Source organism: Orbicella franksi, chromosome 2, assembly GCF_964199315.1.
Source record: "Orbicella franksi chromosome 2, jaOrbFran1.1, whole genome shotgun sequence".
Lineage (NCBI taxonomy): Eukaryota > Metazoa > Cnidaria > Anthozoa > Scleractinia > Merulinidae > Orbicella > Orbicella franksi.
In genome coordinates, this window is record NC_138146.1 from 20,019,046 (window position 1) to 20,032,623 (window position 13,578).

The 13,578-nt window shown below is 39.4% G+C and overlaps 2 protein-coding genes across 4 annotated transcripts in view; one reads left to right on the plus strand and one right to left on the minus strand.

Annotated features, from left to right (window-relative positions):
• LOC145478498 (uncharacterized) overlaps window positions 1-13,578 on the plus strand; it is a 93,647-nt gene that overhangs the window by 71,729 nt on the left and 8,340 nt on the right. The gene's annotated exons all lie outside the window — the stretch shown is intronic.
• LOC145478505 (uncharacterized) overlaps window positions 1,041-13,578 on the minus strand; it is an 18,817-nt gene continuing 6,279 nt past the window's right edge. The window contains exons 1-10 of one of the 3 annotated variants that reach the window (XM_081456548.1): window positions 12,063-12,465; window positions 7,701-8,906; window positions 7,026-7,303; window positions 6,567-6,656; window positions 6,236-6,355; window positions 5,676-5,820; window positions 5,030-5,162; window positions 4,328-4,452; window positions 3,707-3,820; window positions 1,041-3,367 (exon numbers count right to left, since the gene is read on the minus strand). In XM_081456548.1, the coding sequence (XP_081312674.1) occupies window positions 3,267-3,367; window positions 3,707-3,820; window positions 4,328-4,452; window positions 5,030-5,162; window positions 5,676-5,820; window positions 6,236-6,355; window positions 6,567-6,656; window positions 7,026-7,303; window positions 7,701-8,906; window positions 12,063-12,105 (2,355 nt within the window). In that variant the 5' untranslated portion in view covers window positions 12,106-12,465 and the 3' untranslated portion in view covers window positions 1,041-3,266. Of the gene's footprint in view, window positions 3,368-3,706; window positions 3,821-4,327; window positions 4,453-5,029; window positions 5,163-5,675; window positions 5,821-5,841; window positions 6,356-6,566; window positions 6,657-7,025; window positions 7,304-7,700; window positions 8,907-12,062; window positions 12,466-13,578 lie in introns of those variants that run through there. The other 2 variants (XM_081456547.1, XM_081456549.1) reach the window with 2 other exon arrangements.

Sequence of the window (13,578 nt, forward strand, 5' to 3'; positions counted from 1 at the left end):
CAAAGAAATGGTACTGTTTTCCGTTTCAGAGTGATTCGGTGAGTATGAATGTTATCAGGGTAAACGCATGTAATTCACAAGGTAAACATGTTCAGCAAAAACAACTTCTCGAAACTAAATTTTATTTCGTGACACGGAAAGAAAAGGAAATTAAAATGTCATGCAGGTAGAAATAATTGGCGACTTAAATGTTCCTAAGTCTTACTGAAACGATGTATTCTAGAGAAACGAAGATATCTGTTTCCGTGCTTGATTTAAATGTGATTAAGATCACAACTACGGCGACATAATTTTGGTCAATCAGAACACTTGTCAGGAATAACAATCCCGCCCCTTTTCCGTGGCTGTTTACGGGAAAGGTGGACGATACTACAGATACGATATATTGTGGAAGGTAACTAATTCATCATATTGTAATTTAATCAACGTTGGTATATTGCAAAATAGGCACAATATGGCTTTTTTATGAGGTTTTCTTCATATCTTAGGTGTCGACATTTTCCAGATTTAGTTGAATTTCTCGAATTTTCCGCCACAATTCCAGTAGCTTTACTTCTTAGAGCGCGCTTTTAAAAATGTGAAAATTTGTATTTCGACATACCGCGGTATTTCAAGAGCTGGTTTCCATGAAAATGCCGATAGCATTTTTATTTTAGCTCCATAATATTCAAGCGAAAGTGGAGGAATAATTGCACAACTGTCGTTACACATGAGGCGTCCTTTTTGAAAATAAAAATATGCTGCGTCTCTGACAGCGAAACGTAGAGTGCCGCATCCATTTGAATCAAGGACTGCCCGGTACAGAAATGTAAAAATTATGCGTCAAATGCTTTTGCCTCTTAGCTTTATTTAGCCTCCCACACAATACTTCGAATTTCTGAAAAATTTGGTGGGGCTGTGCGGCCCGCTTGCTGAAGCACTTACCCTATTTAAGACCAAAGTCTGCGATTTTTCTAACCTGTTTATGGCCTGACCCTTAAATTAATACCCTGTTTCAGACCTGCCGTACTTCTCTAGTTCAGAATGATGTTAAAGGTAATGTGAATGGCTTTAGTTGCTGGTTTTATCGATAATGATGAAAAAAGTAGCTTCTTCTTCTTGAGACCAAAATGACCAAAATCGATACTCTACTTCTGACTAAAATGTCTTAAAAAAACATGTCCCTCTGACGCTGGACGTACCTATTTAGCCGATATAAGGGAGCATCTCCCCTCCCAAGTAAATACATCACAAGTAAATACATTTCGAAGCGCGTTGACTGTAACAACTGATACATGTGTAGACAACTTAAATTTATTGGCCCTTTCTCTTTTACAATAGGTTCAGTACTAAACCTCACCTGGCCGAAAACTCCCAGGTTCTGACAACTGAGCAGATCAGTGCGGTACTTCTCATGCACAAGATATCAAAACCCCGGCCTTTCTCAGACTTTGAATACCTTTCCGGAAACGAAACACCATTTCTTTCTGAGAAATAGCTTCTTGTTGCCACCGTTTTCGTGGTAAGAAGTGCGATCACACCATAAAGCAAGCTGTCGTATCTCGTCCCCAGTTTCCACTCTCTACGCATGGAACGCCTAGGACCATGACCCCCCTTTTGGCGAACAAGAACGCCTTGCATTTAATAACTCGTTCTTTCCTACAAAACCCGAGTAACTAACAGGCAAGCTTACTTCTGAAGTTTATAACGTCTTATTTTCGGTATATATTTACCCAGACGACTCAAATGCACTATCCGTCTGACACGTATTATGCACGAGAAGCAGTCACGCAGTTGTGTGTTCCAGTTCGCTTTGTAAGGTGTTCGTTATATCTACGTCAGTATGAAGACAAAATTAGATGTCACAGAAATTTCAAAAAAATAAGTGTCTGGTATTTAATTGTATTTGTTCTTTGCTATAAAAGGGTCAACAAGAAATTCTTAAGATTCTCTGGTGATGATTCAACACACAGCAAACTACAGATCTTAATGACTACCTGACATTTATTTCTCCCACCAGTTTCGTCTGATAGCTTCAGACATCATATTCGGTGTGTTAAGTTGAACAAAATAACTAGTACAAACTTAGCTTATGCTAAATCTTTACTTTACAAAGCACGTCCCGTACGTGTTGAATGTGTCTAGGTATTTAAGCTTGGTACTGATTTGGGGGCTCATGGATTTAATTTAAATTCGTTAGCCCTCGATTTTGTATATTATTTATTGAGGTATTATTGAGTTACATGTAAACATGATTGAATAATAAGATTTGCAAGATTTGATATCTTGTTTCCTATCACTAAATTGTTCAGACTAATTAAGCATACGTGTTGATCATGAGCCACTCCCATTAATTCAAATTGCATGTTTTTCGCAGTTCCTTCACAAAAATGCCTAATTCTCTTAAGGCTAGCTCATTAAAAGGCTACAAAATATATAAATGGATAAATATCATTCGAAGTTCTCTGAAGAGTCTTAACTTGGACTTTCTACATCTCAAGATAACTTACTACATTCTGGATCTCGTTTTACTTCCTTGTTGGAGTGGAGAAGTTCATTCATCTGTGGTGTTGTTGGCGATAGAGGGAGAAACGGTGTGCGCGTTTACGGGGAATCTACTTAAAGGGCTGTTGCACTCTTCTGCGCATGTGCGGCTGTCCAATTGTCAAAGTTACTAAGTTATAACAACACTATTTTGTTTAAAAATTACTTGTCGTGAGTGATTGGTTTTCATAACATGTTGAGGACGTCCAATTTTACTACGATATTGACAGAAGATCGTAAAATAAGTTGATGTCCTCACGGACAGTAGAAGTGGCTATTTCCTTAGAAAGGGTCAAGGGCGGGACAATAAATTCCGTCCCGTAGACCAAGTAAAGTGCCGTACATGTGCATTATCGTGACAAAAGCCCTTTGCAAAAGAAAGTTAAGATTTAGATATTGTTTCGCCAAAAGCTTTCATTGGTAACATTATAAACATCTATCTTTTCGACGCTTTTGACACGTTCCCGGCCGTATTAAGCTTAAACTTGAAGACGGGAAGAGGGGGATTGGTGCTTGGCCATTTAAAACTCCCTAAGATGGCTGGTAAGTTTACGCTCTCCGAGCACTTTATACACATTCGTGTCCATACATGCACGTCAGCTTTACTCGAGTCCATCGTGTTATCTTGTTATGACATATGCATATTGCTACAGCAAGTGGAAGTCTGATGACAATGACTGTTCGTTTCCTTCCTCTTGACTGTCTGACAGAGTGACATATCGGCGCTATATATGTTGAACTGTTTATCCCAGATGCGCATATGTAGTAAGTAAAACCATGTTAAGAATGACGTATATGTTCACGTGATTGATTCCTGCGCTACCACCTCTGACTCTCGTTGGTGCTGAAAAGAATGAAGTATAAGCTATGGTCAATATCTATGGTCATGTACTGCTTGGAAATATAATTAGCTGCCGAGGTCCCTTGTTCATAGCCTATCTCTACAAAGGTTTAGAAATGGGTGCTGCTCTGTTCTGTTCCGATCCGGAAACCGGACAAATGCCTGAGAAGTAAATTAACTTGTCATGTTGAAAATGGGATAAGCGATGCTCATATTCTTCAAATTTTGCAACAGTGTTCAATTAGATTATGACAGCTCAATTTTATCATCATCAGAGCCTCTGTTGATATGTTTAATTAGGCCTTTAGGTGCTCATACCACACACCAGCATTTTCTTCTTACCTTTAGGTGAAGAAGGAACGCGACATTTGCTTCTTGGCTGAAACTCCTTTAATTTTCCCGGCGTACGTTGCAAGATGAGGTCGAATGCTTGGGAGGGTTCACTGGCTTGTCTTTCTGCGATAAAACCAAGAACAAGGACGTTATTATATCTTTCAACCTTCTGATATTAAGAGCTAGAACTTCTGAAAAGCTTTTCATAAACGTTAGCTCAACACTTCATGATCAGTCACAAGGACTCAGTGATCGCTAATACAAGGGAAAGGAAAAACTGTTTTGATTAACGATCAAAATTTGCTTATTAGAATTAGGACGATCATATGGAGAAAAGACCGGGAAATTTGAAGTAAGTTGGTCTACCGACAGCATTTCCACTAAATGCCATAAAAAAAAGTATGTAGGAAAATTCGACCAACCGCACGACTTTGGGCACAGATGAATAACTGATTTCAGTTAATTCGAGACCGTTTGAAGACGTAAACGAGAAAATAAAATCAATAATAATAAAATAGTGCAGTCTGTACAAAAAGTGATCATGTATTATTGTAATTTGCCATGAAGAAAAAATACAACCTCTCTCTGACATAACGAAAACACCTAATGTAGTGAATGTACTGTACTTACCATTTCCAATAATTCCAAATTTGACTGTCTTACAGCCTGCAACGCCACTGTCCTGTGTTCGAATGTAAAACAACCGCCAGTCCGGGATATTAAGAGCAGCAGAAACCGTTTTTGCGAAATTCATTCTGCAAAAGGAATAGAAGGTGACAGTTAGTTAACAGTACTCGGTAGTTTTTGAACGAACAAAGAAAATTTCTTTTCCAGTTATAACTACCTTAAAGGCGTGTCCCCAGATATCTATATTGGGCAAGTTTGTTTAGTTCGTATTGTGGGCATATTGAACGAGACCTACATTCCTCGATACGAACCGAACAAGCCAGGTTCATAAAGAGTTTATTGTAATGGCTCTTTAAACCTTGCTGAAGAATTAATGCATCCACTCTCGGTTGAAAGGGTAAACATTCTTGCCTCTTTCAGGTCGCTCTCAGAATTCTCCTTTTCGCCGTGGGCCATTTTGCCATACAATATTGAAACTGCTATTACAGACCCTCGCAGTGTTGTCGAGCAAGCAAACGATTGATTGATTGATTGATTGACTGATTGACAGACAGACTGACTTACTTACTTACTGTTTGATCGGTTGATTGACTGATTAAAGTATTAGTTGCAAGCTTGCTAGCTTGCCTGCTTGATTGATTGGCTGTTTAATTTTTGTTCAACTGTCAAATGTCATAATTGAACCCTCTGCTGGCTTCAACTTACTTGGAAAATGTAGCTGCCTCAACATGTTGCAGTGTTTTCTCTACATATAAAGAAGCCACTGGTTTGATGGTAGCACAGCCAAGACGAGACCCACCGCCGTTCTCTGCATGCACTACAACTCCTCGTCCAACAACTGAAAGAAACATTAAATTCAAAAGATTACTCTCAGTCATCATAAACGTGAATTAACAGGTAAATAGTCACGGTGTATTACTACCATTTCAAAGCTAAGAATCACAACTTCAGAAAAACTTAGACAACTCATGCTGTCTTATGAAGTGCATTTTTATTTCTCTGAAGCAACCACACATGTTTCGTCAGTGAAGACCTTGATAGGGTCCAATCATGTGAAAGCAATCGGTCGTCAGGGAACAGATGTGTGTTTTTTCCTTTATGGACGATCTAACGCCCGTAACGTCTTTAAATTAAAATGGTGTTAACTTTTCCTATCAAACAAGAGTAAAAGATTGAAACCGAGTGGTCTAGTCTTGTGATTCGATCATTTTTGCTACTTAGTTCTAATTCTGCTTCCTGACTGGTTACATGCCATATCTGGCCTTTACAAATTCCAGGCTGATCAATCAAGTTGACACATCTTAAAAGAAAATCAGTAAAGGGTTATAAAAATTCTTACATTGTTTCTTACCTGACATTTCTCCATATAAGGGAAGATCAGGATCGGTGTAGAACTCCTTTCCTGATCCAACGTTTAACATGGCATGCTTGCCAGATAAATCACCGACTTCGCATCTTAACATATTTCTGGAAATGCAGGTGGACTTGTAAGTTCCCTGGGTGAAAAAAACGGAGGAAATAAATAAATAAAACCACTCAGTGATCTTTGTTCCAGCACAAACACAAGTACCGTATATTATCGATCTAATGCCGTTAAACGTTGCAACAGTCAAAGGATAACAACTCTATCCTCCGTAGGAAAATCGATGTCGACTGGAACATTAACCATACAGCGCTCACAAAAATGAATAGAAAAGTTCGAAAAAATCTCGAACCTATAAACAGTGTCATAAGCACAGGGTCAAATACTGCCAAAATATGGCTTTCTTTGTGCCTAATAGGCTGTGTTAGGTTCGTAGCGTACCGCCATCGTTCTTCCCGCGGAGGATTAGGGGCAGCTCCATACACAAATTTTGGCTTAAAATAACTCTTCTTTCGTATAAATTGACGCCCTAGCGCCATGATACTTACGGCTAAATCGACCAGATAAGGGTTGTAATGTCCTCCTAGACTCTTACATCTCTGACCCATCTCAGCGTAAGTGTCATTTCCTTCAGGGTTGACATGTACGTGCCACTTGTGATCCATACTCTGATTACGACACAAGTAAAACAATTAGTGCGATTCTGCTTTTCTGATTTTGCTTTTCGATTGAAAATTGCTCTAAATGTATTATTAATGGGGCCAACTGAATGTTTGAAATAGCGGTATAGGATATAACGTCTTTTGAAAGGGAAAATAGGTAATCATAGACGCTGAATCAATTGAAATCCGTGGAAGAGTTGTTTGTATCGGATGTTACCTTTTTGCTGGAGTTGGAAGCGTAATAGAGATCAACGTAGATAGAAGTTTCCTCTGACGTCATCATCATATCATTGGACTTGTACTGAACCTGTAGGTTGAAGCAGAGTTGTTTATAATATAAGTCAACTGGGAGGTCTGACTTGATTTGACTGACAGCTGAAAAACGACCGCAGTTGGCCTTCTTAGGGAATAGAGATTTAACGAAAAATGGTTTCCCTGGGGCAAAGTGAACTGTCCACGGTTATGAAGAGGTGTCCGTCCATAAGGAGAGGTTCGGCTGTACTAAAAAAAGAAACTTGCCAAGAGTATACAACCCTCCTGTTATGGTTATAACAAAATACCGCAGTTGTCCGTATCAGAGGGAAGAGAGATTTAACGAAATATGGGCTCTCTGGGGCAGAGCGAACAGTCCAAGGGCTCTATGGAGAGGTTCGGCTGTATACTGAAAATAACTTACCAAGAGTACATAACCCTTTAGAGCTGGTCCTGTGAACTTTATCATGGTTTTCATAACAAACATATTGTCCCCGTCCGCCACCTGGAAAACATCTGCACACACCCATCTCGCACTTCCCATCACCTTCATCTTGTGGATGACAATTGATCGACCCTGGATGCTATTTTTGCCAAATAACGGAAGATTGTAGTCTACGTGTACCCCTCTGTAACTTGAGAGGTTTAGAAAGGTTCCATATTTTCCACTCAGGTCACCGACTTCGTATTCATCATCGGTTCCTAAGAAAACAAGGTTTGCTAAATTTCTCTTGGCCGAATCAATCGATTATTTGACACTTGACTAGTTGGATAGTTATATAATTTGTTAAAGTTTCTTTAGACGAAAATCAGCTCACGTTAGGTTTGGGTCAGATAAAAAAACGAGGCGTGAAAAGAGCACATGTATCAATTATTAAACCATCCAATGGAAAGTGACACTATTATGTGATTACAACTTACGGCTAAAACAGTCCTTAGCTCTCATCACGGTTATAAAAAGAAATCATAACAAACGGGGATCTCAAACACTGTTGAATTTACAGATAACCTTTCAATTCATTTAGATATTTTCTAGGCGGACACAATGATGTAATAAAGGTTACAGATTGTGCAAGCATGAAATTCTTCCACAACTTACCAGTTCCTGGGGCAGGACTGGATTTAACGTCCACGCCAAAAGGATTCCAATGTCCTCCTAGATTGCCTCCAGCACAAGATTCCATTCCTGTGTATTGCATCTGCCACGGCATGGGATAGTTGTGGACATGGTATCCTTGGGATTCCTTTCTTAACCCAGTCACATCTATTTCTGTTATGGAGGGATCGAACGGGGACGCCTGGGTAATCTTGAAACCCCCACTTACGCCATCATGGACATCTGGCTTGAATGAAGCTTGGAGAACCCTTGGCTTCACTTTCATGATCTTGGCGCAGGCAAAAGGTGTCTGTGGGTCGTCCGTTGAGAACAAGACTATTGCCTTACCGATAACACTATTATCACCGCTCAGTGGCAAGTTGGTGTCAGTAAAGGCAGCTTTAGTTTTGGATTCGCTTTTCGTCGCCATAGAGACGGTGACATTTCCATGTTTGGAGGTCAAATCACCGATAGAACAATTTTCGTGCCGTTTCTGGCTACAGTTTTTCCCATCAGTGTTATCAGGATTGAAAATAGCACTAAGGTTATGGCAAGAAGCTGATGCTTGAATCTGCCAATGAAACTGTTTTTGTGTTTCTGCATCGTTGACGTAGAAAAGATTAGCAAAGACAGTGGTGTCTGAGTGCTCTTCAACTTGTCTCAAGTAAACGGATCCCGCCACTGGGGCCTTGAAATACGCTACGGCTGTCAACATGGATTGGGTCGGAGTAATCAAAGCGCATGCCTTGGGTGTGTTATTACTGTACAGTACTAGCGTCCTACCCATGATGCTGTAAGGGCCCATTATTGGAATCATCAAGTTCTGGTTTGAATAATTTTGCTGTGCTGTGCTGGCGTCCAGGCTTCCCAGCTTACCTGTCAAGTCTCCGATAGCGCATGCGTCGAACCTGGTGTCATTTGACAGACTGCACGTACCGTTGTAGTTTCTAGATTTCATAGCCATCATGGGGTCAAAAAGTCCTCCTACTGCGCCTGCGGTACAGCTCATGTCTGCATTGCCATAATATATCATGGGTAGTTGTTGAATGCTCCATGTCAGAGTCTCGTTGACGCCAGTTAGGTTGACCATGATGCTTGTGGCATTATGTCCGTGTGGTTGGGAAAAGACGACGTCACCCTTTATTCCACTCATGCTGAAAACGGCTTGTAGCTGATGACTGGTGGCCGATGAAGACCTGATGATACATCCTGTAATGTATGAAATATAAAGATTATAAAGACAGCCTTTTTTCATCTTTCCCGGACACAAATGCGTAAGGTACACTTGAAGCCACTTGAGGCTCAGTAATATTAATCTAGCTCAGGTGGGACACATGAAAAATACAATATGATTATCAAGTGACGAACGAATGAAGTTAGAAATGGTTCTTTGCATTTTGTCACCCTCTATCGTAAACGCCCGCTCGGAGTCTCAATTCTTCTGCAAGGCTAAGAAAGTTCCGATCGGAAAAGTCAGTTGTCCCGCCCACGCCATTACCCCAGGGGTAATGCTGAGACGGGAGATAACTGCCATTTCAGGCTAGAAGGTTCCACGCTCGTACACACGCAGTAAGCGCTCTCTCGAAAAGTCGCGGATTTACCATTGATACTTTTCTACCATGCGATTAATTTATCAACTTAGTTCAACTGAATACATAACGAGCCGACGCAACGAAACGCAATATCGGCTAACATTGGGCGGAAGCCAAAAAGTCCTCAGAGCCGGGGGTTGAATTGGAAGCGCACTCGTTCCAAGAGTAAATTTGTCTTTACAGTGACTGTATGTTGCAAAAAGACAAAGAAAAAATTAAAAACGGCTCACATCTAGGGTATGAAGGACTGCAACAACACCAACAGGAGTCTAACCTTCTTGTTTACGCTTGCATAAATTAAAACGCATGAACAAGTGCTTTGTTTGTCTCTCCACAAGTGGTTCCGTAGTCTCTCTGTTGTTTAACGATTAAAACGTTTTGTTTCAAGTACTACACTAAAAGCCATCATTGTAACCTCTGAAGGCAAATACATTCCAATAAGCTCTCTTAGCCAAACTATGCTCACAGTCTGGTATAGGTCTTTTTGTGCAAACATATGCATAAGCCTGGGGCTAATAGTATTTTATCAGTATATATCACCACAAGCAATGAAAGTTCGAAATTTAGTTGCCAAATCCTTAGACTTCGAAGTAATTTTTTCCTTCCTTACAGCTCGGTCAAAACTACCGTAACGGATAACTTCGCTCAGCATAAATGCGATGATATTTTTTAAGAATTTGGAAGTGCACGTGAGACAAATATATTAAATCTACATCAGTATTTATTGGTACTCTTGTTAACTTGAAAAAGTCTTGTAAGAAGCTCGTTTTGCTTCAGTACAGTATAGTACAAGAAAAATTGATTTGGACCAACGTACTTTCGTGATTCCGTTCTGCTCCGGATCGTGAGGTTTGCGTGCTGTTCCAGATAATTAATCGGTTAATGAGTCGTTCATTTCGTTAATGGAAGAATGGTTTGATGGCCGAGCCGAACTTGAATAATGGCTCAGGATACGAGCACCCATGAATTTGTTCATTTGATAGGTCAAGGTCGAAGTAGTAGAGAGGAAAAATTGACAAAAAACACGTGAAAGTTTGAAAGAGAGTGGTGATAACATGTGTTTGATCGTGGGCGTATAAGCGTTGTTGTTGTTTTGTTGTTGTTCAACTCTAAACCTCAGCAGATTTGCAAAAACACAAAACCGGCCAGGAAAATAGAAATTCAAGGCTTGCATTTTAACGTTTATCTTTGCAAAAAGTTTGTCGAGATTGTCAGGCATTGAAACGTTTTTCTCGTCGTCCAGTAAAAACGTGCTGAAGTGTGTTTTAAGTCACGTTTACATGATAAGGTTGAAATCCCTGAACTATGAGACCCTATGAGGTTCGTTGTAATTTGTTTTACTCCTCACTATTGGCGCTGTTTAATGAGTAATTACATCTCTCCGTCAATTCTTGTACTCAACCAAGTTTTGACTGAGGTTTCCATCTCTCCAGAGAATATTGCAAAGTGATTTGGGCACTATTATACGGCGACCAAGTCCAAAATGGAGAAAGAGCAACAAAGGAAGACCATGAGAGCAAAAAACAAACAAAAACCGAGCAAATTGAAGGGAAAGAACTCGAAGCATCGCCATGAAGCCAGTGTTTAGTTGACGATGATCAATTTCGCGGCTTCAGTAAAACTTCCTTTCGAATATATTGCATCATGTTCTTAATCTCTTCAAACTAAACCAAACCGGCTAAACAAACACTACAGAGTAAGTCAATATAGTTGTGCTTCCTTATTTTATGCAGATTTATCTTCTCGCGAACTCTACGCAGTCACGAAACTGATGTGTATGAAATATCTTTGTACACGCGACACAGAGTAGATAAACAAAATACACCAAACGGGTCATTTCAGACTAACTAGTGAGTAACGTAATACTTATTTATACTCAATTTGACCTTATGATGTAAGCTTTTTGAGACAGCGCCGAATCGATGGGTCTGGAAATATTTCGTAAAGAGGTTGTTTAGGATCTTGACTTGGCACATCACAGCTGAGAAGGAACTCAAAGTTTCCTGTAGAAACTCGAAAACTTTCAAAACCAAACTTTAAACGGCATCAGAAAAGACGAGAGACACTTAATCTACTTTTTATACAACAGTGAAACGGTCAAAATGTTACAAGATGCAAAGCTAATCAATATTTCACATCTGACTTGTGTTGTATGATATTGGTCCGAGTCAATGTAAATCTAAGTTAAGCCACGTGAGCAGTGACCATGATAGCTGAGTTGTTTACCTTCTTTGCGCTTTCTTTTTTGATCAGATTTTTTAAAAAACTGTCCACATATATTACTTCTTCTTAAAAGGTGCGATTTCCAATCGGCGCAAATTAATTCAGTGTTTAAAAAATTAAAAGCTTGTTAACGCTGAATGTGATTAACAATTCTTGAATGCCTGGTGCCTTCTTTGCACTAAATGTCGTTTAGAATAACCCTGGACCACATATTTTCTTGCTTGTGATTGTTTTTCTACTCTTTCAATTAAACGCCCTGATGTTGCACACTGTTTCTGAATCCCGGTGGTCTGTCTCAATCGATATTAAAATACGACTCGTGAATTTACTGGCGCTTTGAACGTACTAATGACCCTAAGTAAATCTATCTTGTGTTTTAAAGCTCTAATTATAAGTTACGGGGTTGAAAGCTTAACTACCGTTATCATTCTGCAGTTGAACTAAGGACAAACTAATTTCTGACTAAATTTGTCACAGGAAAATATCTCTTATCTCCGACATTTCCAAAACAAATCAGTCGGAGACCAATAATCAATGGTAAGCTTCTCACCTGTGTAGACAAGGACTGCAAACTTGACAAATGCTGAAGTCATGGTATCGGGAAAGGCGGATACTCCTCCGGTATATTGTGTAAAAAGAAGGCTCACCTCTTGCTAACACGAACGAACTGGCTTTAACTCATGGGTTACTGAGACTTATATATACAGTCAGTAACAAAGAGGAACTAAATTGAAGGTAATTTATTATCTATTGAGGTCACCATTTGCTCGGTAACGAGCTATTTAATTATCAAAAGGCAATTGTTAATCAAGAGAATCGAGGCGCTAATCACGTCACAAAAGGTCGCGTATTCAGTGCTGGAATATTTTCGCCAATGAGGTCAAACCGACGAAAATAAAACAATCAGTTGTTTTATTAGTTCCGAAACGAACAAAAAGACACGCAATCTTGCAACTGAAAATATCTCACACAGTGTGCTACTTAATCTATTATTTGATTCCTTTTACACAAACGATGAACAGTTTAAGGGGTGATTAAAGCCGAAACAAAATTGAAAGATTATGAACCGGCGTCTTAAGCCAGTTTCTAAAACAATACTAACTGACGTGGAAGCGTGTTTAAGACGAGTCCTTCACAAAATGACAAGAAAAAAACACATGTAGTTAAATATTGAGTGTAATCTAATGGAATACACCCCTTAATACAAATTATATATATTTCTTGTTTGAATACAAAAATAATTTTTTGGATTATGTAACAATTCGTTAATAGCGCCATGAAAAGAAAGAAAATGTGAATGACTTTGAGCTTTTATCGTCATGGAGGGTTTTTCTATTGTTTGGGCCATCCTGTCAAGAAGACAATGATCTTTTCCATGTTTGCCTCTTACGCTAAGTGTACATACTTATTCCTTTCAACTGGTTCTGCGTGGTCAGCTTTGCGTGATTCCCTTTGGTTTGACATCCATGGCCAAAGTCCAATAATCGGAGACGTCATGTGGTCATCACGAGCACACATCAATATCACATATTTCTATCAAGACTAATGACATATTTGTATTTTTGCTGTGGTTTTTAAGAAACTGAACTAATGACGTTTATTTAATTGGAAATGGCATGCCCTTTTCCCTTTTGAAGCAATTTGACTGGGTGGATAATTAGTTTCTGACTTCATACTCGAAGGCACTGTTCCGTTGCCTACACTGAGTATGTAACCGATATTCACGGTCAACTTATTTTAAATCAATCGATCTGATAGGACGAAGCATCCATACACTATGGAACCCTGACAATAAACAACGCAGGTCCTTTAATATCGATATCGCAGATATTGCATGATCGGGGTTGACAACCCACAACTGAAGATTTTAGTTCTCTTAGCTTGTAACATTTGATAGCCGGATTACGTGACAATTCGATCTTTTGTCGCTAATAATGGCTTGGACCTTGTCGGCTGTTAGTAAAGCAGTGGCTGTTTGTCAGCTTAAGCCTAACACAATTAAAATTAATTTTGAGCCATTTAGTCGTCAGTCTGCTGTTTGGCTCAGTATTGTTAGAAAACAGTTT